Here is a 26,321-nt window from a genome sequence, read left to right as displayed (position 1 = left end):
TTAGGCTTTGGGGATAAAACGAGGCTCAGAAAGCAAGCTGGGGCATTTCTCCCCGAGATGGCGGGTCTGGCATTGGCAGCGCTGCGGCTGGGACTCCTGCTCCTCCTCTTCGCTGTGCGTCCCTCGCAGCTCGGAGGTAGGCCCCCCTTGCCATCTCTGCCTGGCCCAGGTGCATATGCTCCGGGCCCTGGAGCACCCCATGCTGGAGCCTTTTAGCCCCCCAATTCCTGAGCAGCCCAGACTGCAGAGGGACCTGTCACAGACAGATTGGCTCAGGGCTGAGGGACTCCTGCTCCATCCTAGCTGCTCGTCCCCAGGGGTTGATGGGGGGCAGGTTGGTTCGTGGTCCCATGGGATGGGCAGGACCCCAACACTCGCTTGCTCACCAGTGTACGCACCTGCCTGGGGTGCAGGGGTGCAGATGGAACTCTTGGAACGGTCACCTCACAGAGTCCCTGTTCCCAAGGGTGTCAGGACCTCCCAAGGAAATGAGGATCCAGGGGATAAGAAGGTGGGAAGTTGCCAGGTGAGATCCACTCAAGTGAGTGTGGGGGTGAAGGTGCATCTGTCTTTGGTGTGTTCCCAATGCTGGGGACCTCAGGGAAAGGATAACGACGTCCCTGAGCTCACACTGGACAGGTGTCACGGCTGTGAGCCGGAGGGTGTGCAGAAGTGACTCCTAAGTGCCGACATGGCCCACCACGTGCAACCCCACTCATGAGCATCTGTGCCCAGGGGTGTCACTGAGATGGGAAAGAGGGGCAGCCGAGCCCTCTGCTGTGAGCTCCCGAGTCCCTGTATCCACTCCAGGAAGCAGGTAGGGGGTCTGGGAGCATCACAGTTCCTGTCGAAACTCTTGGCAGAGAGAGAGAGCAGAGATGCAGACTCAGGAGCTGTTTGTGGGGAGACCTGGGCTGGGCGTGGTCAGGCACCAGCAGGCCCTGAGAACCAGACCTCCAGCAGGAGGCCAGGGGCATGGGGTGGAGGCAGCACCAGGCAGGACTAGAATGGGGGGGCCGGGAAGGAGCCGCAGCTGTTTCCGGAGATTGCGAGGCCGAGAGGTTTCCTGCACGGGCGGGACTGGACATGCTGTTAGGGGGGTACCCACGAGACCAGCACCCCCCAAGCCTGAGAGCAGCAGCTAAGAGCCCCACACCCTATTGGGTGGGGCACAGACCTGCACGTGGGGGACCACCTTCTGTGTCCCAGAAGTAGGGAAACTGAGGCTCAGACAGGTGAAGACTGACCTCAGGGCGCATGCCAAGGCCTCCACAGTCCCAGCCCCACCCGCCTGCTCAGACGGCCCCTCTGCCAGCACCGACTCCACTTGAGCCGGAGCAGCTGGGCAGGATAAGGGTGTGTGGATGGATGGGGTGTCCTGGGTGAAGGCTGGGGTGGTGGTGGGGTGGGGCCGCCCTCACACACATTCATTCATACTCACACTCACACTCACAGTCTGCAGTTCACAGCCACTCACCCACACCCTCACACCTGTCACACTCACTCATCCACCCCTCACACCCGTCCCTCTGTTCACTCTGTTCACACACATACAGGGACACCCACATTCCCCTCCCCGGAGGAAACTCTCACCTCATCAATACCAACTCCCAGGGATGTGAGAAGGCCATACAAATTGGAATGAGCCAAAGTGCCTCTGAGGACCCGTGTTCCCTACTCCCAAACTGTGTGTGTGTGTGTGTGTGTGTGTGAGAGAGAGAGAGAGAGAGAGAGAGAGAGAGACAGAGACAGAGACAGAGACAGAGACAGAGACAGAGAGACAGAGAGAGACAGAGAGACAGAGAGACAGAGAGAGACAGAGAGACAGAGAGAGACAGAGAGAGACAGAGAGAGAGAGAGAGAAGGGGTTAAGGTATTTGTCTTGTATGGGGTAGACCCTGATTCGATCCACGGCACGCTATATGGTCCCCAGAACTGCCAGGAGTGATTCCCTGAGACTAACCTCTGACCCCATAGCCAGGAAAAGCCCCTGAGCTCTGCCAAGGTTGTCCCAAACACGCCCCACCTCAGTTTAAAAAATAATTAAATAAATACAAGAAAAGTTGAATTGGGTCCAATGCAGTCTCCTGCCCCAGAAACATTTTAGGGCTTTTTTTTTTTTTTTCCTTTTCTGACTTGAGAAGCCAGGCTGACTTGGGACAGGGGTCCAGATTCTCTGCAGACTAAGATAACCCTAGAAACTTCCATGACCCCAGGAATTCCTGCTGCCTGGGCTCTGGGGAGGGGCTGGGAAAGCGGTGCACTTGACTGACTGGGGTGAGTTCAGTTTTGGGGTGCTGCTGCTACTCCCTGAGGTTGCTGTAGGGATGCAGACTGGCCAGGGAGGGAGAAACCACTCCCCCCTGCCCCCCCCACAGCTTGTTTTTGAAGTGCCGTGGCCACCCTTTTTCCTGCAAACAACAAACAGCTTCTTTGGGTACTCTTATCTGTTGCCCAAGTGCCCCCTGGACTTAGCCTTGGCCATGCCCCCTGCTTGGCCACAAGCCCCTGGCCTGTGTCTCCGTCCCTAGTCCCTAACTGACGCCGCTGGGGTCTTTGAACCTAGAGCCCAGACTGGCAGGGAGGACACTTTATATGTCAAGGACATTGTAGCTCCCAGCCAGGGGTTTCAGCTCAGTGGCTTTTGTTTTCCTGCTGTGAAATGGGGAGACACACCCCGACCCCACCTCTAGCCCGGTAACAGCTGCAGCAAATGTTGCCAATCCTAGCCTGGGAGCATTTTATCTGAGTCTTTTCTTCAGAGGTCAACCAACCCAGCCCAGTTTTCCACACACTTTACACAGTTGGATTTTACCACCTGCTACTCACAGCTGTGTTGTCTCCTTCTGTGAGATATGCACTTAAATAGCCCTTCATCAGGGCCTGAATGGGAGAGCATTTGCCTCCAACACGGCTGACCCAGGTTTGATCCCTGCCACCCCATAGGATCCCCTACCCCTTGTATTATCTCTCTGACCCAGGTTTGATCCCCAGCATCCCATAAAGGTCCCCCAAGCACTACCAGGAATATCATTTCTGAATGTATAGCCAGGAGTTAGTTAGCCCTGAGCACTACTGGGTGTGACCCCCCCTTTACCCCCCCAAAAAAAACAGAAAGAAAAAGCACAGATTCATTGGCAGCAGTGTTCCAAGGCATCACAGCAGAAATGATGCCAGACTCCACAGAAAAGAAGGGTCCCTTGTAACAGGGGAATTAGGGGACAAGAGGCAAGTCTCCTTAGTCTTGTGGGACTCGAGGAGGCAAAATTCGAGATACTGGTGCTATCTCTGTTCTAATGGCACTGGGAGGTAGTGAATTCTCCATCACTTGAGGCATGTAAGCAGGAGCACAGAGCGATGTTGGCGAAAAGAGTCGTCGCCTGGGCCAGAAAACTGTTATGATCCCTGCAAGGCGAGGGCCATAACTCAAAGATGCAAGAGACAAGTTCCACCCAGGCTGGCCAGTGGGACCAGCCAAACCCACATAAAACAAGGGGAGATGCTCCAGGCCAGCTGCTTAGGGCCAGCCGAGGGCCAGCAAGAGAGGAAAATGAGTTTGGAGGGGGCGGGGGACGGGTAAAGACAGGGGGAGTCCGGCCCAAGGGTTGTCTGGGTCAAGGAGCAGAGATGGGGAGGAAGTGTCACTGCGTCATCTTTAAGGGTCTCTGGAAGGCCCATCTCTGCTTCCTCTCCTCCCTTTAGTGCTGGAGAAACACCCGCAGGCAGAAACCCCCCTGAACCTTCTTTGCTGCCACACTGGCCACCCAGACCTCCCGGGACACCTCCTCATTCACGGTTCAGGCAGAAGCTGGCGAAGGCTGCAGGGTCTGAATCATGGGGTGAGGGTGGAGAGCAGAGGAGGAAAGAACTGGTCATGGGTGGGGTGAGGGGCAGCAGGAACTCAGTTGAGAAAATGGGGGCCCTAGGTAAGAAGACCCCATAGAGGAAAACCCAGACTTGCAGGCAATACCTTGCCTCCTTCACCCCTAAGCTACCTACCTGGCACTTACTGAGTACCTGCTGTGTACCTGCCCCCCACTGTGAGTACCTACTGTATACCTATCCCTTGCACAGTAAACCATGCAATCAAGACCAGACTTACGGGGCTGGAGCGATAACACAGGGGGCAGGGCTTTTGTCTTGCAGGCAGCCAAACCAGATTCAATCCTTGGCATCCCATATGGTCCCCCGAGCCTGCCAGGAGTAACTTCTGAGCACAGAGCCAGGAGGAACCCCTGAGCGCTGGCAGATGTGGCCCAGAAACTAAAAAAAAAAAAAAAAAAGAATAGGTTTACTGGGAGGTGGGAGAGAGGTTGATAATGACCACGCACCCCATCCAGGGCATAACAGAGCCTTTTGCTCGAACCTTTCAGGAGTTGTCAGCAAGGCAGTGTAGCTTAGGTAATGTGGGAGGGGGCTCAGAGGGGGGCAGGGGGGCTATGGGGCTAGGATCTGGGGCCAGATGAGTGTTCAGGGGACACAGCTCCCCGCCCCTCCAGGCTGGGCAGCGAGGGGCAGGGCAAAGGGGTGGCAAGGGGCGGGACAGAGCATCAAAGGCCCATGATGCCATGTGTGTGCCTGGCGCCCGACAGACCCGCGTGCTTTCCCAGGACCCTGCACGGAGCCCCAGACCCTCGCCAGATCTCTCACACACCCCAGGTCCGGATGGCAGCTCCCAGGGTCTGCCCAGGGAGGGGGGGGTTGGCGCCAGGGTCTTGGCATCAGGCGGTCATGACAGTCTGACACTCCCACCCTGCGTGCAGCGGCTGAGAGAACAGGGCCAGCCCAGCTGTGCAGAGACCAGACATTCTGGCCCCAACGTCTCTGGTATTACAGCAGGGTGGACACAGAGGCCCCCACTGTACTAGGCCCCCACTCCAGTCACCGGGGTTCTCTTATGGCCTCAGCACGGCAGATGGGTGAGGTCCAGGTGCCCTGTGGGGTGGCGTCAAGGCCATGACCCCGCTAGGCCTGTGTCCAGGGACCAGCTGGACGGGGTTCTCATGCCTTCAGCCCTGTCCCCAGGCAGCCCTTTTCCTGCAGAACTTACTCACTTTATTCTTTCCAGAGGTCCCTCTGTAAGGTGCCAGTGCCCCAACAGGGCTCTGTTCTTGTTCCCAGCAGCCAGGGCTGCCCTATCAGTGTGGAGGTGGCTGTTTCCTTCCGCTCTCCCGAGCCCCCAGACCCATCCTCCCAGACCATGGCTACCCAATCAGCCCCGAGGGGCCCGGGCTACATTCAAAGAAGGGTTGGGGCACTGCTTCCACTCCAGCCTCCAGACCTTGCAGCTGGGTGGCCGTGGCGCCGGCCCTCACATCTGCTCAACTTCAGCCGGCCGGGCCAAGTTCACGGCTGTTCAAAGAGCCGGGGAGACCAGGGCTCTGCAAACAGAAAAGGCTTTGTAGCCGCATTACAGAGTCCATCCACTGTCCTGACCGAGTACCCATCTCTCCCCCAGGGGTCCCGGGAGCTGTTCCTGGTGGAGTTCCCGGAGGAGTCTTTTATCCAGGTAATGGACCTGAAATACGGCAGATCGGGGTTCCCTTCCCAAAAGAGTCCTACACCCACTCAGCATCAGGGAACATTGCTGGGCGCTAGAGTCCGTCCCAGCACTGCCAGGAGGGAATCCTGAGCATCACTGATTCACCTTCAAAATTTCAAAGAAGAATTAAGAATGTAGGCTGCCCATCACAGAGGGCCCACAGCCAATCAGGGCACTGTTGGAAAAGCAGGGGACTGGGAGCCTCCCTGAAACTCAGGCAAGGGAAATCATAAGGCATTTGCCCCTTGTGGCCAACCTGGGTTTTGATCCTCAGAACTGCACATGGTTTCCCAAATTCCACCAGAAGTAATCCCTGAGTGCAGAGCCAGGAGTAAGCCCTAAGCACTGCTGGGTGTAAAAAGAGGGAGGGAGGGAGGGAGGGAGGAAAAGAGGGAGGAAAAGAGGGAGAGAGGGGCCCGGAGAGATAACACAGCAGCGTTTGCCTTGCAAGCAGCTGATCCAGGACCAAAGGTGGTTGGTTCGAATCCCGGTGTCCCATATGGTCCCCCGTGCCTGCCAGGAGCTATTTCTGAGCAGACAGCCAGGAGTAACCCCTGAGCAACGCCGAGTGTGACCCAAAAAAAAAAAAAAAATCTAAAAAAAAAGAAAAAGAAAAAGAAAAGAGGGAGAGAGGAAGGAAGGAAGGAAGGAAGGAAGGAAGGAAGGAAGGAAGGAAGGAAGGAAGGAAGGAAGGAAGGAAGGAAGGAAGGAAGGAAGGAAGGAAGGAAGGAAGGAAGGAAGGAAGGAAGGAAGGAAGGAAGGAAGGAAGACTCAGGCAATGACATTCAGGGAAACCATTGCCAGCCCAGAAGGACAGGCAGACTGTGAGGACAGTGGCCTGGGGAACCTCACTTTAGCTGAAGAGAAACAGAAATTCAAGGAAATGCTGGGAATGGCTGAAGACTCAGTGGGCCCAGAGCATCTTCTCAGGACTTAGAGTTAAGGCTAGGGGAGGGCAGCCAGTGAGGATGGGGAAACTGAAGCTGGAACCAGACCAGGGCAGGAATGAGCAAGAATGGGTGTGGTTAGGGAAGGGGAGGTTCCAGCCCATGCCTCACTGTCTCTCTTTCTCACTCTTGTCTCTTTTCCCCAGGAGCTGGTGGTATTGGTGGTCTGGGAGGCCTAGGAGCCGGAGGAGGTAAGCTCAGATACCAGGTTTGGGTCCTCATTGAGAATCTGGGGGTCTCTCTAGCCCACATGGGTCCCCAGACTCAGCACCCTCAGGGGAAAGCCATACCTGAAATCTGGACTCCGCTGTCCTTCCTACCCTCCCAGGTCTCTGCCTCTTTTCTAATTCTCTGGGTCTCCTCACATCCCTGCAGTCCATTCAGGGGCAATCCAAGACCCCAAGCCCCTCTTCTCACTCTAAAAATTCTCTGTACTGGGGCTGGAGAGCTAGCGTGGAGGTAAGGCATTTGCCTTGCATGCAGAAAGTCGGTGGTTTGAATCCCGGCATCCCACGTGGTTCCCCGAGCCTGCCAGGAGCGATTTCTGAGCATAGAGCCAGGAGTAACCCCTGAGCACTGCCAGGTGTGACCCAAAAACCAAAAAAAAAAATTCTCTGTACTGAGATGGGGTGTGCCTAGGAAGCCCCTGTTAGGAGTCAGGATGCTGTGCATCTGCCTAGGGGTCAAAGGAAACAACAAGACCCTGGGCTGCCCTTCACTGCTGTCCTTTCTCCACAGCACTGGGGCCAGGAGGCAAACCACCCAAGCCAGGTAAGAGAGGGGCAGCGGGGTGGAAGGCAGGGAAACAGGGTGGGGGGCAGTGAGACTTGACAGGAGCTGGACCCCCACAGGGGGCTGGAGGGAGCCCATGTCTCTGGAGACCTCCATAGCTTTGTGCCCTGTTGCCCCAGAATACACACACACACACACACACACACACACACACACACACACACACACACACACATACACGATCCTGCCCACACCTCGACTTGGCCAAAATTCTCCCTGACATTGACCAAGCCCAGACTGAACCCCAGACTGAGCCCTGCCCCTGTCCCGAAGAGTCCCTTCAATCAGGGCCATGCAGCTGGACCCAGATAAGCTTTCCAGAAAGCCCCTGAGCCCGATCCCCAGGATCTAGCTAAGTCCCTAGATTCCCTCCTTGCTCACTCCACATAAGAAGGGTTTCAGGGAAGCAGGTGGAGGCTGGCAGCTGTGCAGACCCGCTGGGGTGAGATGCACCAGATGGGGCCTGGGTGCACCCCCGCCCGTGTCTCCCCGGCTCTTGAGTCCGAGGACACAGCCCGCATGGCCAGCAACAATTTCGCAAGCCCCATCCTGATCCAAGAACAAATGAATCCCCTTCTCGAGAGTCTCGAGGGTTGTGAAACCTCAGGGCCAGGCAGGCGGAGAGCAGCCGGGGGGCAGACGGCCTGGCTGAGGTTCTGGACTCCGGGAGGCCGAGGTGGGGAGCTCTGAAGATGGAAAGAACATGCAGAGAAGAGTGGAGGAGGGTGGAGGTCAGATTGCAAAGCTACAGGGGGCAGGTCAGGGAGTCCCACATGGGGCAGGGCTGAGCACAGCTGAGCTCAAAGCCCCACAATTCAAAGATAAAGTTTAGGCTCCCGGAAGAGTTTCTGGCCAGCCAAAGACGGGAAGCATAGGAAAAGTCCCGACATCTGCAGGACAGGCCTGGGGTGTGTGACCCAGCTTAGAACTCCAGAGCTGACCAAGACCATGACTGTACCCCCTTCATGCAAAGCTTCCCACTTCCAGACCCAGGGTATCTAGGCCTGCCCAGGTGCATGCCTGGGGCGCAGAGGGCATGCCCCGTTTGGAACAATAAATTCCAGAGTGGGGCAGAGGTGAGCTGCCCAGGATAGAGAGAGGCAGGGAGCCAGCTTTAGGACACCTAGTGCATGCTGAGACCCAGCCACTCGCCTGTCCTTCATACACACACTAAGCCAAGGAGTGAGGACACTGGGTGCCCTGGTCTCTGGAAGGTCTTTGGGCAGGTGGGGAAACTGAGTCTCAGAGAGGCCAGTACAGCAGAAGAGGTTTTTTACTTCTGACCTTCCTCGCTTGGGCAACTCTCATGCCTTTCTTCTCTCCAGGAGCTGGACTGGGCGCCTTTGGGCCAGGTGAGTCCACAGAAAGAGGGAACACAGGAGTGGATCTAGGAGGCATGCCCCCACCCCCAGACAGCAGAGGAGGAAGCATAGGAGAGGGACAGAGGGACCTGCCCACTTTTTCCTCACTTCCTTCCCAGCCTCCTCCGCTTCCCAGTCCTGCTGGACTCAGCAAAACAGGTCCCCATGAGTTGAGTCCCCATCTAACCAGGAGCTCAGGAAACAGCTCAGGGGTGACCTGACAAGGGGCGGGGCCTTTAGGAAGGGGCGTGATCCGTGTTCTGGGAAGGGAAGGGGCCTGCATGCTGGGAAGGGGTGGGGTCTGTCTGGAGGGGTTTTGGGGGTGCTGGGTGCACCCTGACATGTCTACCGCACCTGCCCAGACTCAGAAACCCATTGTCCCGCAGAGGGGGCCCGGCTGCTGAGTCAGGGAGAGCCCACCCAGGCATTTAGGAAGTGGGAGGGACGAGGGGACCCATCCAGGGAGACCCATGTCCGTTCTGGGGGCAGCCCTGGGGTTCAGAGCCCTGGCAGCCTGGGCTGCGGCTTGTGGATGAGCCTTGCACATAATTGGAAACAAAGCCGGCGTGATTGTGAGCTGCGGCTTGATTGCCAGGCCGTCAGCGGGCCAAGGCCCTGGAATGTCTCCTGGAGGGAGAAGGCTCGATGGGGCCCAGATGTGGGGAGGAGCGAGCCAGGCGCATCCATGTGTCTCCCATAGACTGTGAGCGGCTGCCTGCGAGTGAGGGAAGCCTGGATAGCAGCGCAGATCAGCAGATGGGGACAGGCTGGGGTGTGGGGGACAGGATGACTCCAGACATAGAGGCTGGGCCCAAACAGTGGACCCCGTGAGAGCTGGGAGAAAGGCCAGGTGTGGGGTGCCGTGGCAGCAGGCAGGGCTGGGGCTGGGAGACAGGGGGCTCAGGCAATCACTCCAGGGGTTCCCCCAATAGAGCTCCTGATCCCAGAGCCCCCCCCCCCCCAGGGCTCTAGAGACTGCATCTGCTCAGGGACTCCATCCCAACTTCACTGTCTCCTCTCCCAACAGGTGCTGGAGCGCTGGCAGGCGGCGCAGGGCCTGGAGCAGGTGAGTGTCCACACCACACACACACACACACACACACACACACACACACATCTCTGAGCCATCAGCCTGGGATCAGGGTCTCACCCCGCAGGGCCTAAGTTGTTCTCCTGAGGGTTGAGGGGCCACCGGGGCACAGGGAGCTGCCAATTCAACAGGGCTTCTTGGAGGAAGCTCCAGTTTGACCCCCTGCAACTTAGGGTTGTCCAGCAGAGCCACCTGGTAGCCAACACCGACACTCCAAACCCCATGCTGGGAGAGGGGGTGCTGCAGAAACAAAACCATGCAAACTCTCTTCTCCCCTCTGCAGGTCTGGGTGCTTTTCCTGCAGGCACCTTCCCGGGGGGCGTGGTGCCTGGTGGAGCAGCTGGTGCTGCAGCTGCCTATAAAGCTGCCAAGGCTGGTGAGTGGCTCAGGGACTAGCCAGGGGGCAGTATGGGGCCCTGTGGTACAGCCCTGAATCCTCAACCCACTGAGGTTTAGCGGCATCTGCATCCACATCTCAGGGTCCCCTGTCCCTTGCATAAAGTCTTGTCTCCCCTTCTCCCCTCTCTGGTTCTATAGGTGCTGCTGGGCTTGGGCCAGGAGGAGTTGGTGGTATTGGTGGTGTTGGTGGTGTTGGTGGAGTCGGTGGCATCGGTGGTGTTGGCGGTATTGGCGGCATTGGCGGCGTTGGTGGCCTCGGAGTGTCTACAGGTATTGAGACAAGACCTGAGCCCCCTGGGGGCTTCCTGGGGGGAAGCAGAGGGGAGCTGCACCTTCTGATACACCCCTTTCCCACCAGGTGCGGTGGTGCCCCAGGTAGGAGCAGGAGTAGGCGTTGGAGCGAAGCCTGGGAAAGTGCCTGGTGAGTTAGGGCAACTGAAAGTTGTCAGGAGGCCTCAGAGGGCAGAAAGCTGAGAAGCCCCGTTCCCTGGGATCAGAGAGGCTATGCACACATATACACATATATGCATACATAAAAGAGATGTGCACACATATGATAACACATGTGCTTTCACACATTCATGTGCACACATACACACACATACACACACACACACACACACACACACACACACACACTGGTTCCTCTGTGGTCCTGGAGGAAGTGACTTCAGGTTAAACAAAAGGCCCCTGAGCCACACAGTCAGAGGGAAACATCTGGAAACTGTTGCCCTGGGCTGGGCCAGCGTGTCCACAGCTCCAAGGAGACAAATACTGGCTCAGAGGGCAGCCAGGACATCTCGGCCCATCCACATTCTTCAGCACTGGGGAAGCCGGAAATTCGGGGAGCCCCCCCCCCCCGTGGAGGGGTGCTGGTTCATCTCACAGTGCTCTTGCTCTCTCCCACAGGTGTGGGGCTGCCCGGAGTCTACCCAGGCGGTGTGCTCCCAGGCACAGGTGAATTTGGGCTCCTGCCCCCTCCCAGTACCCCAGCCTGGGACTCAGCACAGACCCACACCTGACATCACCACAGCCCAGGGGAGCCCCAGAGAACTTGTGTCCTGAGTCCAACGCTAAGTCCCAGGGTCCTGGCCTGTGCAGCCTCCCCATGGGGGATCCCTCCAAGCCCCCGCCTCCCTCACCAACAAGTGACCTTTTGAATTCCCCCAAAAACCCAGATCCAGTCATTGGGGCCCTCCTGGCCCAGTGACAGATGCGGGAGCCCAACGATGATGGATGGGGTGTCCCAGCCTTGCAGGGACTCCCTTATTTAGCAGCAGGTCGACAACAGCCAAAGCCCCACCCAAGGTGCAGGGGGGCTGTTCCTGCCTTCCCAGTGTGGGGGGAAGGGCAGACTGGGGCCAGCTGTGGCAGGAAATGAGGTCACAGAACTGAGCCCAGGGAAGGAAAGCCCCCCCCACCAGGGAGTTGTGCTCCTCCCTGTGCTGACGCCCATCCATCCCAGCATGGCTCGAGGGTGCAGAGACTAAGCTGGACTCACTGACAACCCCTTCACCCCTCTAGGAACTCGGTTCCCAGGTGTGGGGGTGCTCCCAGGAGTTCCCACTGGCACAGGAGTCAAGCCCAAAGGCCCAGGTACAAACTAGACTGGCTGGGGTGCTGGCTGTGTGTGTGCGTGTATATATGCTTGTGTATCTGTGCCCTGTGGACAGGTGTGGACGTGTGCCCTGTGTCTGTATGCAGAGGTGGGTTACCTGTGTGTATATGCCCACACATACATGTACACATGAGTTTGTGCATGTATGTATGTGCTGTACCATGTGAGGGCAAAAAACTCTCAGGAGACACTCAGACATACCACCACTCTTGTCACCACAGGGGCAGGCGGGCCATTTGGCGGAATCCCAGGTGAGCACTGAACCCCCTGCTGTCACCTTCCCTTTTAAGTCACCCGAGGACACTGCATGGCGACCAGGCTCAGCCAGGCTCCATGCCCACTCCCCTCTGCAGAGCAGCCCTGACCCCTAGGTCTCCCTGGGCCCCCAAAAAAGATCCCTGAGGCCTCCAGGAAAAAGTGGCCTGCCAAAGCACTGGGGGGGCACAAATAGGAGAGGAAGCAGCCCACCCTGGGCAGGGGCTCCCTCAGAAGCAGGTGGGGGCATGAGGCTGAGAGGGCAAGGCTGGGGTTGGAAGCTGGCACTTGAATGGCTCTCTGGTTCTCACAGGAGTTGGCACATTTGGGGGACAGCAGCCTGGAGTCCCTCTGGGGTATCCCATTAAGGCCCCCAAGTTGCCAGGTAAGTCAGAGGATTCAGGGGGCTTCCTTGGGATGTCAGGTAGAAGAGAAAAGCCTTGTGCACAGGCCTGTCTCTGCAGAACGCTCCAATCCGTGTCAGAGAAACCTTGTCCACACATGTGCTCACGCTCATGCATACTCACAATCACACGTTCTCACACACACACACACACATACAGGCTCACACGTGTCACATGTTCACACATTCACATTGTTCATGCCTGCTTGCACTCGCACGTGTTCGCACACAGGCAGTGCTCACACTCACAACTACTCTCACAACCACGTGTCAGACATACACACGATCACACCTGTTCACATATTCCCTCCTCCCCCAAGTTCACACACTCATGTGCTCATATACTTTAATGCAGAATCACACACATGCTCATGCACTCACAATGTGTTCGCATGCTCACACTTTCACACACATTCCCACATGTATTATTTACCCACCTGTACACATTCACAATTCACCCACCTGTATACGTTCACAGGTGCGTATGTTCACACAAACTCAACATATGCTCATGGATACGCTCATGCACACATATTTCCTTAAGATTATTCTTTGCCTGTTGTCCCACCTTGACCTTCCAGGTGGGGGCGCTGTGGAGAGCTCAATCAATAGTTTGGGAGCGAGATGTTTGGGGTCTTTTGCCAGAGTTGGCTGGCTGGCTCTAGTAGGTGTTTTTCGGAGCGTGCAACAGGCTGACAAAGGACTCTCTTTGCCCAACCTTTTACCCCTTTAACCCTCCTGTCTGTGTGGATTATTTGCTGCGGATAAATATTACCAATATCTCCCCCCAAAAGGGGACAAGGGGATGGGAATCGATTTCTCATTCTGGGAGCTCTTTGTGGATACACAAATAATCAACAAAGGAGTAAACGGAACCCAACAAATAGGGCAACACACGCTCACAACCATACCTGCCCCCAGAGTCCTGCACCTGCCATGTCCATAGTCTGCAGGAAGCTGATGACATCTCCCCAGAGAAACCCTCCACCAACTAGATTAAGCATGGTTTCCGGGTGTGGGGTAGTTGGGGCCTCTGCTCTCAAGAGTCTCTGAGTATCCTGGGGCAGGGTCTAAGGTCTCGGAGACTGTGGGGGTAGGTCTCCACTCAGGGAGTGGGACCTCGTGAGGTGTGGGGTGTGCAGCGCCCCTGAACTTGCCCGCTTTCCCTGCAGGAGGCTACGGTCTACCTTACAGCACCGGCAAACTGCCCTACGGTGAGTGAGCGAGTGCCTGGCCCCCCTCAGCTTTCCACACCCCAACCCAGGACAGGAACAGTCAGGACAGGAAATTGGGACTAGCAGGTCTAGGTCTGTGCCTGAGCCTGGTTCCAGTCCCATCTGTGAAAATGGGAACTACCACCCGTGTTTAACTATGATGGGGCTCCTGGAGTGAGGTAGGATGGGGGCAGCATAGCCATAGTGACCCCCCCAAATTGCTCTTTTGCAGGCTATGGGCCTGGAGGAGCAGTCGGTGCTGCGGGGGCCAAGGCTGGGTACCCAACGGGGACAGGTAAGGAAACACTCACCTCACCTGGGATGCTGGTCTTCCAGACTTCAGGGCCTTTGAGAAGGAGGCGCTACTGCTGGCCTGAGCCTAGAGAATGGGGCAGGGGTGAGGGAGGCAGCTCTGCTTCCACTGAGCCCCGAGCCACAGTCATCTCCCCTAGATCTGGGGCACTGGGTTTGGAGACACAAGAGCACTATTCTGAGAGTCTCTCCTCCCTTAGGGGTTGGCCCGCAGGCAGCATTGGCAGCTAAAGCCGCAAAATATGGTGAGTACAGAGCAGAATGTGCCTGGGCGCCTAGCCCTGACCTCACAAGTTACTCTTCCCTCCACACCCCTACATAGCTGACTCATCACCACCAATTCCTCCATTCTCTCTCCAGCCACCCAACCACCCATCTATCCTTCCATCCATTCATCCATCCATTCAACCCTCCCTGCATCCTTCCTTCCCTCCACCTTTCTCTACCTCCTTCCGTCTCTCCTTTCCTCTCCTTCCCTCTTTCTTCCCTCTATCACCCTCCTCCTATTTCTGAGCTCTGCTAGGCAAGATAGACTTTGACATGATTGCTGATAAGAAACATTTCTATAGGGCAGACTTCAGGAAGCTGCTTAGACACAAGGGCATTTGAGTCAGACCTACCTAAAATATAGGCAGTTTGCTGTGTGTTTGAGAGGGGATCTGGAGTGATGGCTATGATCCCTTGAGTATAGATGATGCACATAAGAGTTCAGGGCTGGAGCCTTGAGCACTGAGGCAGGAGTCATCCCCAAGCATGGTTGGATGTGGTCCAAAATTCAAAAATAAATATATAAATAAATAAAAGGGAGGATACAGTTCAGTATAGTACAAAGACTTGAGTGTGATCCCCAAGATGCAAAATAAAAAGAGGCAGGTTTGGGGGGGTGTGGAAAGCCTGGTAGTTCACTTAGATGTGCACTGGAACCACTTGTCAGTCGAGTGTGGATTTAATGGGCTCCATAACTGTTTTACTGGCTGCCCAAGTCCAAGAACCTGGGCAGCTGGTTGCCACAGTGAGGACCGCTCAGGCCCCTATGCCAGGCTTACCCCGCACTCTGACCCACGAGCTCCTTCCTAGCCATGGGGGATAGAGGTCTTTCTCCTAGCAGGGGGCAAGGGGTTCCCCTAGCCAGAGGGTCACCCCACAGAGACTTGTGTCCCAAGACTGGCAGCAGGGAAGCTCGAGAGCCAGGGAGGGACAGGCGGGAGGGGTGGGGTGCAAGAGAGGGTTGGCCAGAGCCAGGCCCGGCCACTCGGATTACAGACTTGGCCGAGCTCTTGGAACACAGGGGGGGGAACATTCCAACAGGAGCCCCTTGGCTGGGCGCTTGTGGTTTCTCAGTATGTGGCAACGATTAGAGGGGATTTGCCTGTGTGGAAAGGGACGCTCGGAGGCTGAATAAAGGAACATCCCCAGCCAACTGAGCTGGACCTGTCTGTGCCTGTCCCCGGGACTGGGGCCACTGGTCCTAATTGGGCCTGCTTGTGGCCCCCCTGCCTCGTCTGCTGGGGTTCACACCAGCCTGTCCCTGCCTCTGCAGGTGCTGGAGGAGCCGGAGTCCTTCCTGGTGGAGCTGGAGTTCTTCCTGGTGGCGCCATCCCTGGCATAGGAGGACTCGCAGGTAGGGCCTGTTGTTCTGGGCCACAAAGTGGGTAGAAGAGGGGGTTTTGAGAAAGGCCCTCACTCTTGGCGACTCTCTCTCTCCAGGGGTCGGGGGACCTGCCGCAGCAGCAAAGGCAGCTGCTAAGGCAGCCAAGTATGGTGAGTGCCCAGATTCACCTGGTACTGGGAGGCCACTGGGCACCATGACCGCCCCCTCCATGTGCCCCGAATGCCTTCATGTTTGCCCCTCTCCCCTAGAAAGCAGCCTTGGGGGCAGCATTTCTATTCTCCATTGATTGGGTTCCCAGAGGAGGGCCTTGTTCATGTAGGGGTCCCCACTTGACCTTCAGTGTCCGGGTTCTAGATCTGTGGCCAATGGGTTCCACAGTGCCCTCCAAGTCTCCACTCAGGGTCTCTCACCCCACCAGGTGCTTCAGACCCAGATAATCCTCTTCTCCTCCCCCAGGAGCTGCCAGGGGCTTGGTGCCTGGTGTGCCAGGCGTTGGAGTCCCAGGCATTGGCGGGGTCCCAGGCATTGGAGGGGTCCCAGGCATTGGCGGGGTTCCAGGCATTGGAGGGGTCCCAGGCATTGGAGGAATCCCAGGTGAGGTGGTTGGGGTGTTTGTGAGTATGTGTTATTATGTTTATGAGTGTGAGAGTGCCAGGGTGAGTGTATATATGTGTATAACTTACACTCTTACGTGTATGTTAGTGCATGCGAATGTGCATATAAGTGTGTGCATGAAAGATAATGTTGAAAGTATAGCCAAGACTTCTGGGTTCTCCCTTCCCTCTCACACTCCTCTTCTCTCATAGCTTGGGTGAAATCTCATGGTCCCTCTCTAGGCGTATCCCCAGAGTTCTCCTCTTCCACTCCCTAGTGATGCCTCTGGGGGTAGGAATCATGGCTTCTTCATGCTTCTGACTCTTGATTGATCAGTGTAGTAGATTGTGGCGAAATGGAGGGGAGGTGGGTGTGTGCATGGTGGTTGGTGAAAACACAAATGGATGAATGGACAGATTGGTGGATGAGGGAGAGTGGGTGGGAAATGAGTGTACAAACACAGGGATGCGTAGAGACATGGATAGATAGATGAATAAAACAGTGGATAAAGAAGAGAGTAGGCAAATGGATGGATGGATGGATGGATGGATGGATGGATGGATGGATGGATGGATGGATGGATGCACAGATGAATGGATAGATGGGTGGGTGGGTAGAAAGCATAAATTGGTGAAGGGGGTGTTCTTTACACGACTGTAATCATACAACTATAATCATATTTGTAATCACGGTGTTTAAATAAAGATAATTATAAAAAAAAAGAGTATAAATTGGATAAACTGGTGAAAGAAAAAAAGACCAGTTGGAGGACTGGAGATATAGCACAGAAGGTAGTCACTGGCCTTCCATGGGGCCAACCCAGACCCAATCCCTCACATTTTATATGGCTTCCCAAGTACCAACCAGGAGTAATTCTTAAGTGCATATTTAGGAGCAACCCCTGAGCAACATGTGTGGGCCAAAAACCAAAGAGAAAAGAAATAAATGAGTTAGTACTAAACCAATACAAACTGTACAATTGGAGACAGAAATGGTGATGGGCAGGGGGGTGAATAATTGAGTAACCTGTGGGCACATAACTATAGGACAGAGAGTAGAATGCAGATGGGTGAAGACATAGCTAAAGGTAGACAGACACATGAACAAACCAATGAACAGATGGACATATACTAGCTAGAGAGTTAGAAAGAAGATGAACAAGTGGCAGGGGGACAGGGGTACCAGTCAGCACCTTGTCCCTTCTCCCCTGAACATGTGTATCTCCCTCCAGGAGCTGTGTCGCCTGCTGCTGCTGCTAAAGCTGCCTCCAAGGCTGCCAAATACGGTGCGTCCTGTGCCCTCCTCTCCCCCACCCTCTCTGGTTCCTCATCTTTGGGGCTCACAGGATGCTATATCGCCAGCATGTGGAGTAGGGGCAAAGAGCCCCAGTGTAGCCTCCACATGGGGACAGTACCCCCAGATCAGCTCATCCCAGGGAATCCAAGCCCATGAGGATCTCATGGTCTGTCCACACAGCAGAGACCAAGAGCTCAGAGCAGAGAAGATAAAGTAGGGGAGAGGGGCTCAGCTGCTACTGGAAATGGCTAGGGGCTCCCCTAGTTCTGTCCCTCATGGACGAAGCTCTGAGGGATGATCCTCTTTGTCAGGCAGTCCATGTCCCCAGGAAGTCTCCAGCTCTCATGACCCTCCCGTCTCGTCATGTCTCCGCAGGGGCCAGAGCCGGCGTGGGTGCTGGCGGCCTGCCCACCTTTGGGGGTGTTGGTGCTGGGGGCTTTCCTGGCTTTGGAGCTGGAGCTGGAGTCGGAGCCGGAGCTGGAGGTGAATCTGCAGCTGGACATTCTTGGGGCCTGAGTTCCAACTGGAGGGTCAGGAGGGAAGCTGAGCACCCCTCCTTTATGGGGATGGAGGATTGGGGGAGGTGCTGTGGGTTTCATTGTGCCGGGAAAGGTGGGGGGACACGAGGGCTGCCTTAGAGAGCCCAGCTGAGACCATGAAAAACTGAGGTCTCCCCCTTCCCTCCCACAGCTGCAGCACAGGCCGCAGCCGCCAAGGCAGCTAAATATGGTGAGTTCCAGGCACACCTGTACCAGCCCAGGGTACCCCCCATACCTTCCTCTGGCACCTTGGCACCTCCAGCCTGAGGGTAGAACCAGCTCACACTCAGGCCCCTAGGACCAGATGATCTGTGCCAAGGATGGGGCCCTGCACCCTAACTTTTGAAGCATACTTGACTTTTCTGCCCTTGGCAACTGGGGTGCTCCATAAAAGTAATGGGGACCCTACTTCTAGCCACCCCCTTCGTCTGTTCTGCTCCCCAAGCACAGCAAGTTTGGTGCTTGGTGCAGAAGGAGTCTGATGCTCCCATTTCTCCAGGTGCTGGGGGAGCAGGTGCCCTGGGAGGACTGGTGCCAGGTGCTGGAGGCGCAGTTCCTGGCGTGCCCGGAGTCGGAGGTGTGCCCGGAGTCGGAGGGGTTCCAGGTGAGATGTGCAGGAAATTCCCATGGAAGGACGTAGATCTCCTGGGCCCCTAGAAGCCCCTAATGGCTTCACATGATCAACCCAAGATGCGCATTGGGAGGGACAAAGAAGTGAGGCTTCAGCCCTGAGGTGGGGGAGCCCCGTGTGGCCCCTCTGCCTCCTCTTAGGGAACTTTCCCCCTGGGAGTTTCTCTTGGACTGAGGCCACGAAGTTTGTTCTGGCCAGAAGCTCCACCAACCCTGAAGGCTTCAGGGACTTCAGCCTCAGCTGCTCCAGTTCTGCCCAGGGCCCTGCAGCTGAGAGGGCAAGAGGGGTTACAGGAGTTCTCTGACCTGCTTGTGCCCTCCCAGGAGCAGGAACTCCAGCTGCAGCCGCTGCTGCCAAAGCCGCTGCCAAAGCCGCCCAGTATGGTGAGTACCCTGGGCCACAGCCCTTACCTTAGGGCCCCCAGCCCTCACCCCAGGACTCTTCAGTGCCAGTCTAGGGCCCATCCAGGGAACAATGGCCTGATGACATGGCAGTTCTAGATTTGAATGCTCCGTCCTGGACCTCTAGCTGCCAACAGAAACTAATAAGGGCACTTCTCATGTGGATGTAGGTACAGGTGTGGCACCTGGCGTGAGACCTGGCGTGGTCCCTGGCGTGGCACCTGGCGTAGTCCCTGGCGTAGTTCCTGGTGTGAGTCCTGGTGGAGTTGCAGGTGAGCTGTGTGAGGACTTGGGGCTACGGGGCCATGAAACTATGCAGGTGCTGATGGGTCCAGCACCCACCTTGCTGAACCCTGTCCTCTCCCCTCAGGAGTAGGTGCGCCGACTGGAGGCAAATCTGCAGCTCAGCTGGCTGCTAAGGCCCAGCTGCGTGAGTAACCCATGTTCTCTGAGCTGGGGGTCGGCGGGACCCCAGGATGGGCACCTCACAGCCAGCCCCGCAGCCCTACTATGTTCCCTACAGCTGACAAGGGGCTTAGAACACAGATTTCTCAAGAGGGTGACTGGGGTCTCCTATCCCATGTGTGGCCGGGACCCACAGGCTTTGGAGTTGGAAGACTGGGGAGGTGGGGATGCAAAGAGAAAGGGGTGCCCACAGAGTACCCTTCGAATGCCAGTGGGGATTCTAGGAAGATTACCCACCTGGGTGACCATGGAGCGGGCAAATATGGGAGATGAGGCCCCTTCCCAAGGCCCTTCCTCCCACTGCTGTCCCTCTGTCTTCCTCAGGGGCTGCAGCTGGGCTCCCTGCTGGCCTTCCTGGATTCGGAGCAGGCGCTGGGCTTCCTGGATTGGGAGCAGGTGCAGGTGCAGGTGAGACTCCCAATTCCTCCGCCCAGCACCCAGAGTGAATTCCCGATTCTCCATCCTATCCTCTAAATACTCTGGTAATATGTAGGGGGACAATCAGGGTGGATCCAGAACTTCAGAGGGTGCTGGGTTCCAACAGAAGAGCATCAGGGGGCCAGAGAGATAGCACAGAGGTAGGATGTTTGCCTTGCAAGTGACCGACCCAGGACGGTTCGAATCCCGGCTTCCCATATGGTCCCTCGAGCCTGCCAGGAGCGATTTCTGAGCTGAGAGCCAGGAGTAACCCCTGATCGCTTCCGAGTGTAACCCAAAACCCAAAACAAACAAACAAAAAAACAAACCAGAAGAGCATCAGGGCACAGGGAAAGGGAACCAGCTGCACCCAGTCGATCAGAGGGAGAGAGGTCTTTCGAGCACCAGTGCTTTTCTGAAGGCCCTTGAGCTGCTCACCCAGGAGGGGATGGACTGGCTGTACAGCTCAGGCCAGCAGGAGGAGTCCCCAGATCCCAGAGTCCCAGTGCCTGATAGCAGGGTAGGTGGGGACTGTGTGTGGGCAGAATTTTAGGGCTTTGAAAGGAGCCAGGCAGGTTCAGGACGTTGGGAAAAGCTTCCTGGAGGAGACGAAGCCGGCGGAGACAGAGCTCAGCTGCTGCTGACCCTTCTTTCCACATTTTTCTTTCTTTAGTACCTGGATCCGCAGCCGCTGCTAAAGCAGCCAAGTATGGTGAGTGTCACAACTTGTTGCTCTTCGCCACGCCTCCGTCGCCTCTAGCCACGCCCCCACAGTCTCTGACCACACCCCCAGTATCACTAGCCACGCCCCTGATGCATCTAGCCACATGCCTCTAGCCACACCTAGGCCACACCCCTACGATCATAGGCACGCCCATTGTCTTTAGCCACGCCCTCTTTTGCCACGCCCACGCCGCGATGGAAAAGACCTTTTTCTGAGACGTTCAAGACCGTCCCGCCGCCCTGGCTCCTGCCCACAAATGCCTGTCATGCCTCCAGCCCCCGGGGCAACCATAGCTCCCCTCGCAGTTCCAGTCCTGGGGGTGGGGATTGTGGAGGCATCTCGGCCACCTTTGTATCCGGCAATGCGCAGGTTTTAGGGGGCCCTGCCCCATCTCCCTCTCATCAGAGCCAGGGACCCCCTCCCTGGCCCGGCCCCCTGTCCGGGTGCAGCTGCCCGCCCCTCCATTTGGCGTTCGCTCAGCAACCGGCCTGGCCAGACAATCCGTGGCCCCCGCATTCCTGGCAAGCTCCCCCAGTTCACAGAGGGGCCAGTTTCCAGCTTGGAAACTCCCTCCTTTTCTGTTCACTCTGGAAGCCCGGACACACCAGCCCCGTCCTGTGCCTCCAGGCTGCTCTTCCCGGGTCTCCAGGGCCTGCCCAGAACCCGGGACCCAGCACTTAACTCTATGGAGAGACTGTCAGTTCCTCTGCAGGGAGGCATGAGGGGAGCAGGGCTGGAGGGGACCCGGAGCCCAGAATCAGCTCAGCAGGGCCTAAGGCCACTGTGCCTGGAAAGGTCCCAGCTCAGTTGGAGGGGTTCCCAACACCTGTAGGGGAAACAGGACGACCATTCCTGTGGGGACACAGGGTTTAGGCTCAGGAGGCCTCAGGAGGTCCTAAACTAAAGCTGTTGGATTACAGACAGGCCTCCACCCGGAAGCTCTTAGCCATCCCTGGGACCACCATGTCCTACACCTATGGCCCCAGCAAAGGCCCATGCCAGGGAGTGCCCAGCCATGGGTCAGGGCAGAACCAGCTCAGCCTCAGTAACAAACTCATACCTGTCACTGGATACCCACAATCCCACCGTCCTTCAGAAAAATGGTCTCCCCAGGACCCACTGTCCTTCAGAAATGGGGGTATCTCCCCACCCCCACTATCTTTCAGAAATGGGTTATCCCCCATCCTTTCTTTGCAGGAGCAGCAGGAGGTGCAGGAGGTCTTGGCGGTGTGGGAGTCCCAGGCGGCGTGGGTGTCCCAGGCGGCGTGGGTGTCCCAGGCGGCGTGGGTGTCCCAGGTGGTGTGGCAGGTGAGTTGAGGTCCCAAGGACTGGAGAGGGAGGGAGTTAGCTGAGAGGACCCCACCCTGAGCTCTCTTTCTCTAGGAGCTGGACCTGCTGCTGCTAAAGCTGCAGCCAAGGCCGCCAAGTATGGTGAGTTCAGGGTGTGGCCCAAGTTGGGGGATCCTGACCCCAGCTGAGAACCCCCAGTACAGCGAACACATAGGGTGTGGTCTGGAGTTGGGGGGCCCTGCCACAGGACAGGACACATGTTCCATCTCTCTTATACTCAGGCACTGTCCCTAGCCTTGGCCCTACTTAGAACCTGGCAGCCCCATTTCTCCCACAACCCCCCTAATGCCCAGGGTTGGGGTGAGTTGGGGGCTCATGCTCACACTCTCCACAGGTGCTGGAGGACTCGGAGCTGGAGGACTTGGAGCTGGGGGACTTGGAGCTGGGGGACTTGGAGCTGGGGGACTCGGAGCTGGAGGGTTGGGAGCTGGCGGCCTGGTGCCAGGAGCTGGGGGCTTTGGAGGTAGGTAGAAACTACTCTGGGGGTGTATGTTGGTTTGTGCACATTGGTGTGTACTGTGTATAAATGTGTCCAAATGTGCATGTGGTGGTGAATTGTGTGCACATGTGTGCTATGTACGTGTGTGCTATGTATGTGTGTGTTCTCTGCATGTGGAGTGGCTATGTGTGTGCATTTGGGTTTTGCATGCTTGTGCCTCTGTATGTCTGAAAGGCCCCCTCTTTCCCTTCTTTCCCAATTACTCAAGTTCCTCCCTACCTCCAACACCCCCTCCCCCGCTTTAATCTGAAGCCTTAATCCCTGGACTAGAAGCAAACCTAAGCAGCCCCTTACCAGGGGGCTTCAGGCCTCTCCTCTTCTAGGAGGTCCTTAGACCGCAATGCAGGGCCCCCTTTCCTGAGAAGAGAGGCAGGGCCCAGGATAGGGTGGCCACCTGTCGCCACCATCTGCTGCCTCTTTGGGAGGGTCACTCTGATCTGCTTCCTGAGTGATCTCTAGAACACAGTCCTCTGCACTGCAGAAGGACTTTGGGGAACATGGTGGGTGAGGAATGGGTAGAGGCAGCCTTGGGCAGGTAGAATGTGGGGGAGAATAGACATGACTCCAGGAAGGGGACTCAGGACCTTTATGTTCCATCTGCCCCCACAGGTGTGTCTCCAGCTGCAGCTGCTAAAGCAGCCAAATATGGTGAGTGACACCAGAACAAACCCTGGCCACTCCCCCTGGTCCCTGCCCACTCCCCCTGGTCCCTGCCCAGCTCACCCACCTTCGATCCTGATCTCAGGATTCTGAAAGCCTGTCTGGAGACCCCTAACCCCAGAAGGGACAGTCTCTGGCCCTGTCATGACCCCCCCCCATGCCTATTTACAGGTGCTGCTGGTCTTGGGGGTGTCCTGGGAGCCAGGCCCTTCCCTGGAGGAGGTAAGGGGCAACCAGCAGGGCCACTTGCGGGGACTGCCTTTAGCATGGACAGAGGAAGGGTGGTGGACAGGGTAGAGCAAAGCACTTGGGAAAGGAGGGCCAGAGCCTGGGTGGACACTGGGATCCACAACAGGCTGAGAATGGGTGGCAACAGTTTTGTGAGAAACTGGGGAGGGGAGGGCAGTGCTGGAGTGAGAGGCCACGGGCGGCCATACCAATCCCATCTCTCCTGCAGGAGTGGCCGCTCGGCCTGGCTTCGGCTTGTCCCCCATTTTCCCAGGTAAGCCCCTCAACACTGTCAGGAGCTGGGCAGGGTTGAGATGCATCCCCCGTGACCACAGCCTCCTCCCTGGGCCAAGATGGCAGATGCTGCCAGCAGAGATGAAAGAGCCCAGGATGGCACCCCCAAACAAGGCCACTGGGGGGGGAACCCCAGACGCCCACTCACAGCCCTTCCCTCTATCTTGCAGGTGGTGGAGCCGGAGGCCTGGGAGTTGGTGGTGAGTCTCCCACTGAAAAGCTGTGGGGGGGGGGGGCTGGTGTGACTCCAGCACTGGTCTCTGACATGGGGAGGTTTTAGGACCCCCAAGGGATTCACAGCTCAGGGCTCCCTGGGTTGAGGGGTTCAGGAGGGAATTGAAGGGAAGATGTTGTGGTCAGGAGTCAGGGGTGGCTGAGCAGGGCCATACATAGGGCAGCAGCTGGGCTTGGGCTGAATGGGGGGTGTCCCAGCCCCCTGGGATCAGGAGGGGCCCTGGAATGGAGGATGGGGTCTTCAGGAGGGAGTGGGAGCATCTGCCTCTCCAATCCCTCTTCTTCCCCACAGCCAAACCACCCAAGTCCTATGGAGGGGCCCTGGGAGCCCTGGGGTTCCAAGGTAAGTGAAAGAGGTGGGGCGGCCACAGGTTGGGAGGGGGAAGTAGTGGCTCAAATGCCTCCCACTTGTTCCTGCTGGGGGTTCTTCCTGGCTTGGCCCAGGGTCCTCTCAAATGGCGGATCAGAGGGTGGGACGATGAAGGACTGAGAAGAGCTATGACAGGTGTAAGGGAAGTGGGGGAATAGCAGAGGTGCCCCCCCCCACCTGCATAGAGCCTCAGTCTGACTCAGGGACACAGAGGAACCTCTGTAAGTATGGCATTAGGGCATCTGGCCCCTAATGGTCATTCTGTCCAAACTGCCCCCCCTGGGTTCCCTATCACTCCCCTTCTGATCGTTGCCACCAGGCGGCAGTAATATGCCACTTCCCTGCAATGGGGCGGGACCCACAGGGCCTTAAACCCAGAGTGTTCTTGGGAGCTGGATTAAGCCCAGTTCTGGGAAGAAGCAGAAACTGCTGGTTCAAGTCCCAGCTCTGTCACTGAGTTTTGCACTATCTGGGGCTGAGCTTCCATTCCCTAAGGGGTGGCTCTCCATTGACTGCTCTCTGCCTCTCCTACCAGGTGGAAAGAGAAAGTGAGTTCCCCAGACTCCCAACTCACGACCTCATCAACGTTGGTGCTACTGCTTGGTGGAGAATGTAAACCCCTCGTGCCCCCCCAGTCCCCACTCCCGGAGGGGACAGGCAGGCAGGCCGGCAGTGCCTGGAACCCACAGGACGAGAAGCGAGAGCGGCTGGGGGGCCCCCACTCCCCACCCGCCCAGGACCTCCCCCCACGCCTCCATCTCCAGAAGGACTTGGTGCTAATCCTGGTGCTCATCTTTGGGGGGAGGGAGGCGGGAAGGACAGCCCTGGGGGGGGCCTTTAAAGTCGCAGCCCCCCTCCCACCCACCCTGGCTGCCTCTGAGCGGCCCGCTGGTACCCAGGCCCACAAAGCCTCAAGCTGGATCCCGACCCTTGAGCCCAACTCCCCCACCCTGGTATACCTTAGGGTGAGAGGACCAACCCCCATGGGGAAGGGTCTTCTTGCTCTTCTGGGTTTCCTCTGCCCATCTGTCCTAATGCCCATCCATCCATCCATCCCTCTGGTCCCCATTGGACCACCAGGTGCCGCTAGCAGGCCGGTTGCCCCCACCTCGGCCTGGATAACCTGCCTCCCCTCCCCCATCCTGCCACACACACCCCTACAGGGCCCCCCAAAAGAGCCCCAAGTGAGGGGCTGTGCCGGCCTGGGGGGGAGGGCTGTCCCCCCCATGCAGTACTGTAACCCCCTGAGCCACTGTTCTGACCAGTGCCTGCCCGCCCATCTCTGTGTCTCGCTGTGATAGATCAATAAATATTTTATTTTTTGTCCTGGATATTTGGGGATTGGTTTTGATTGTTGAGGTTCCTCTTTTTGGTTTTTGTAATTAATTAACTATATATATCCAGAGAGCTCTATCTCCAGCTGAAAAGTCATTCTAATCACTTTCGGTATCACTCTGATGAAACACACTTAAGAAAAGAAAAGAAAAGAAAAGAGAACTAACTGTTTCAGAAAAGACCAATAAATGAAAACCTTTCCAAGGAAACTGTCTCGGCCTTCTAAGTATCTTCTACCTCCAGTGGCCCCACTGGGGTATGTTGTGGGATTTAGGGACTCCCTACTGTCCCCCATGTCTGGGGCACTATTCACCTAAATATCTGGACCAATGAGTCTGTTAGTAATGAAAGCTCCGGGGCTTGAATGCTTGGACAATAGTAAAACAGGGAGGGTGTTTCCCTGCACCTGGCCAATTTGAATTTCATCTCAGACACCCCATATTGTTCTCCAAGCCCTGCCAGGAGTGATCCTAAGCGAGAGCCAGGATTAATCCCTGGGCACTGCTGGGTGTGACCAAAAACCAAAATAAAACAAAACAATGATCACCCAGTGGCCTGACTTGTACCCTCACAATAGAACCCATCCAGAAGTGGGGTTCATACCTGGTCCCACCTCCCATCCTGCCCCAACAGACACAAAATTCTAGAATAGTTAGGTGCAGAGGTGGAAGGAAAGAAGGGGACACCTGCTCAGACCACATGGTTGCCTTGGCAAGCAGCAACATCCAGACAATCACAG

General features: G+C 56.7%; 1 protein-coding gene across 1 annotated transcript; it reads left to right on the top strand.

Annotated features, from left to right (window-relative positions):
• On the top strand, positions 1 to 25,576 carry ELN (elastin). The gene is made up of 39 exons (XM_049788158.1): positions 1 to 136; positions 5,459 to 5,509; positions 6,636 to 6,680; positions 7,228 to 7,260; positions 8,607 to 8,633; positions 9,670 to 9,708; positions 10,016 to 10,108; positions 10,270 to 10,401; positions 10,490 to 10,552; positions 11,041 to 11,088; positions 11,656 to 11,727; positions 11,971 to 12,000; positions 12,318 to 12,389; positions 13,580 to 13,621; positions 13,854 to 13,916; positions 14,134 to 14,178; positions 15,474 to 15,554; positions 15,641 to 15,694; positions 16,002 to 16,149; positions 17,366 to 17,424; positions 17,811 to 17,918; positions 18,126 to 18,164; positions 18,474 to 18,578; positions 18,929 to 18,988; positions 19,177 to 19,278; positions 19,377 to 19,436; positions 19,796 to 19,879; positions 20,776 to 20,970; positions 21,062 to 21,308; positions 21,533 to 21,657; positions 21,810 to 21,920; positions 21,996 to 22,043; positions 22,297 to 22,425; positions 23,071 to 23,109; positions 23,293 to 23,343; positions 23,582 to 23,623; positions 23,814 to 23,843; positions 24,170 to 24,220; positions 24,783 to 25,576. The coding sequence occupies exons 1-39, from the start codon at positions 58 to 60 to the stop codon at positions 24,797 to 24,799; spliced, it is 2,919 nt and encodes a 972-aa protein (XP_049644115.1). The 5' UTR covers positions 1 to 57; the 3' UTR covers positions 24,800 to 25,576.
• Positions 25,577 to 26,321: the final 745 nt, after the last annotated feature.

The sequence above is a fragment of the Suncus etruscus genome, chromosome 15 (genome assembly GCF_024139225.1).
Source record: "Suncus etruscus isolate mSunEtr1 chromosome 15, mSunEtr1.pri.cur, whole genome shotgun sequence".
NCBI lineage: Eukaryota > Metazoa > Chordata > Mammalia > Eulipotyphla > Soricidae > Suncus > Suncus etruscus.
Note: the sequence above shows the minus strand (reverse complement) of the source record. Positions and strands in the feature narration are given on the sequence as shown.

What these genes read in the sequence shown, in the direction of transcription:
- ELN (XM_049788158.1), top strand. Translation starts at nt 58, where the DNA reads ATGGCGGGTCTGGCATTGGCAGCGCTGCGGCTGGGACTCCTGCTCCTC. An exon ending in GAAGCCTGGGAAAGTGCCTG is followed by an intron (nt 10,553 to 11,040) that starts GTGAGTTAGGGC and finishes TCTCTCCCACAG; the next exon opens with GTGTGGGGCTGCCCGGAGTC. An exon ending in GCCATTTGGCGGAATCCCAG is followed by an intron (nt 12,001 to 12,317) that starts GTGAGCACTGAA and finishes TGGTTCTCACAG; the next exon opens with GAGTTGGCACATTTGGGGGA.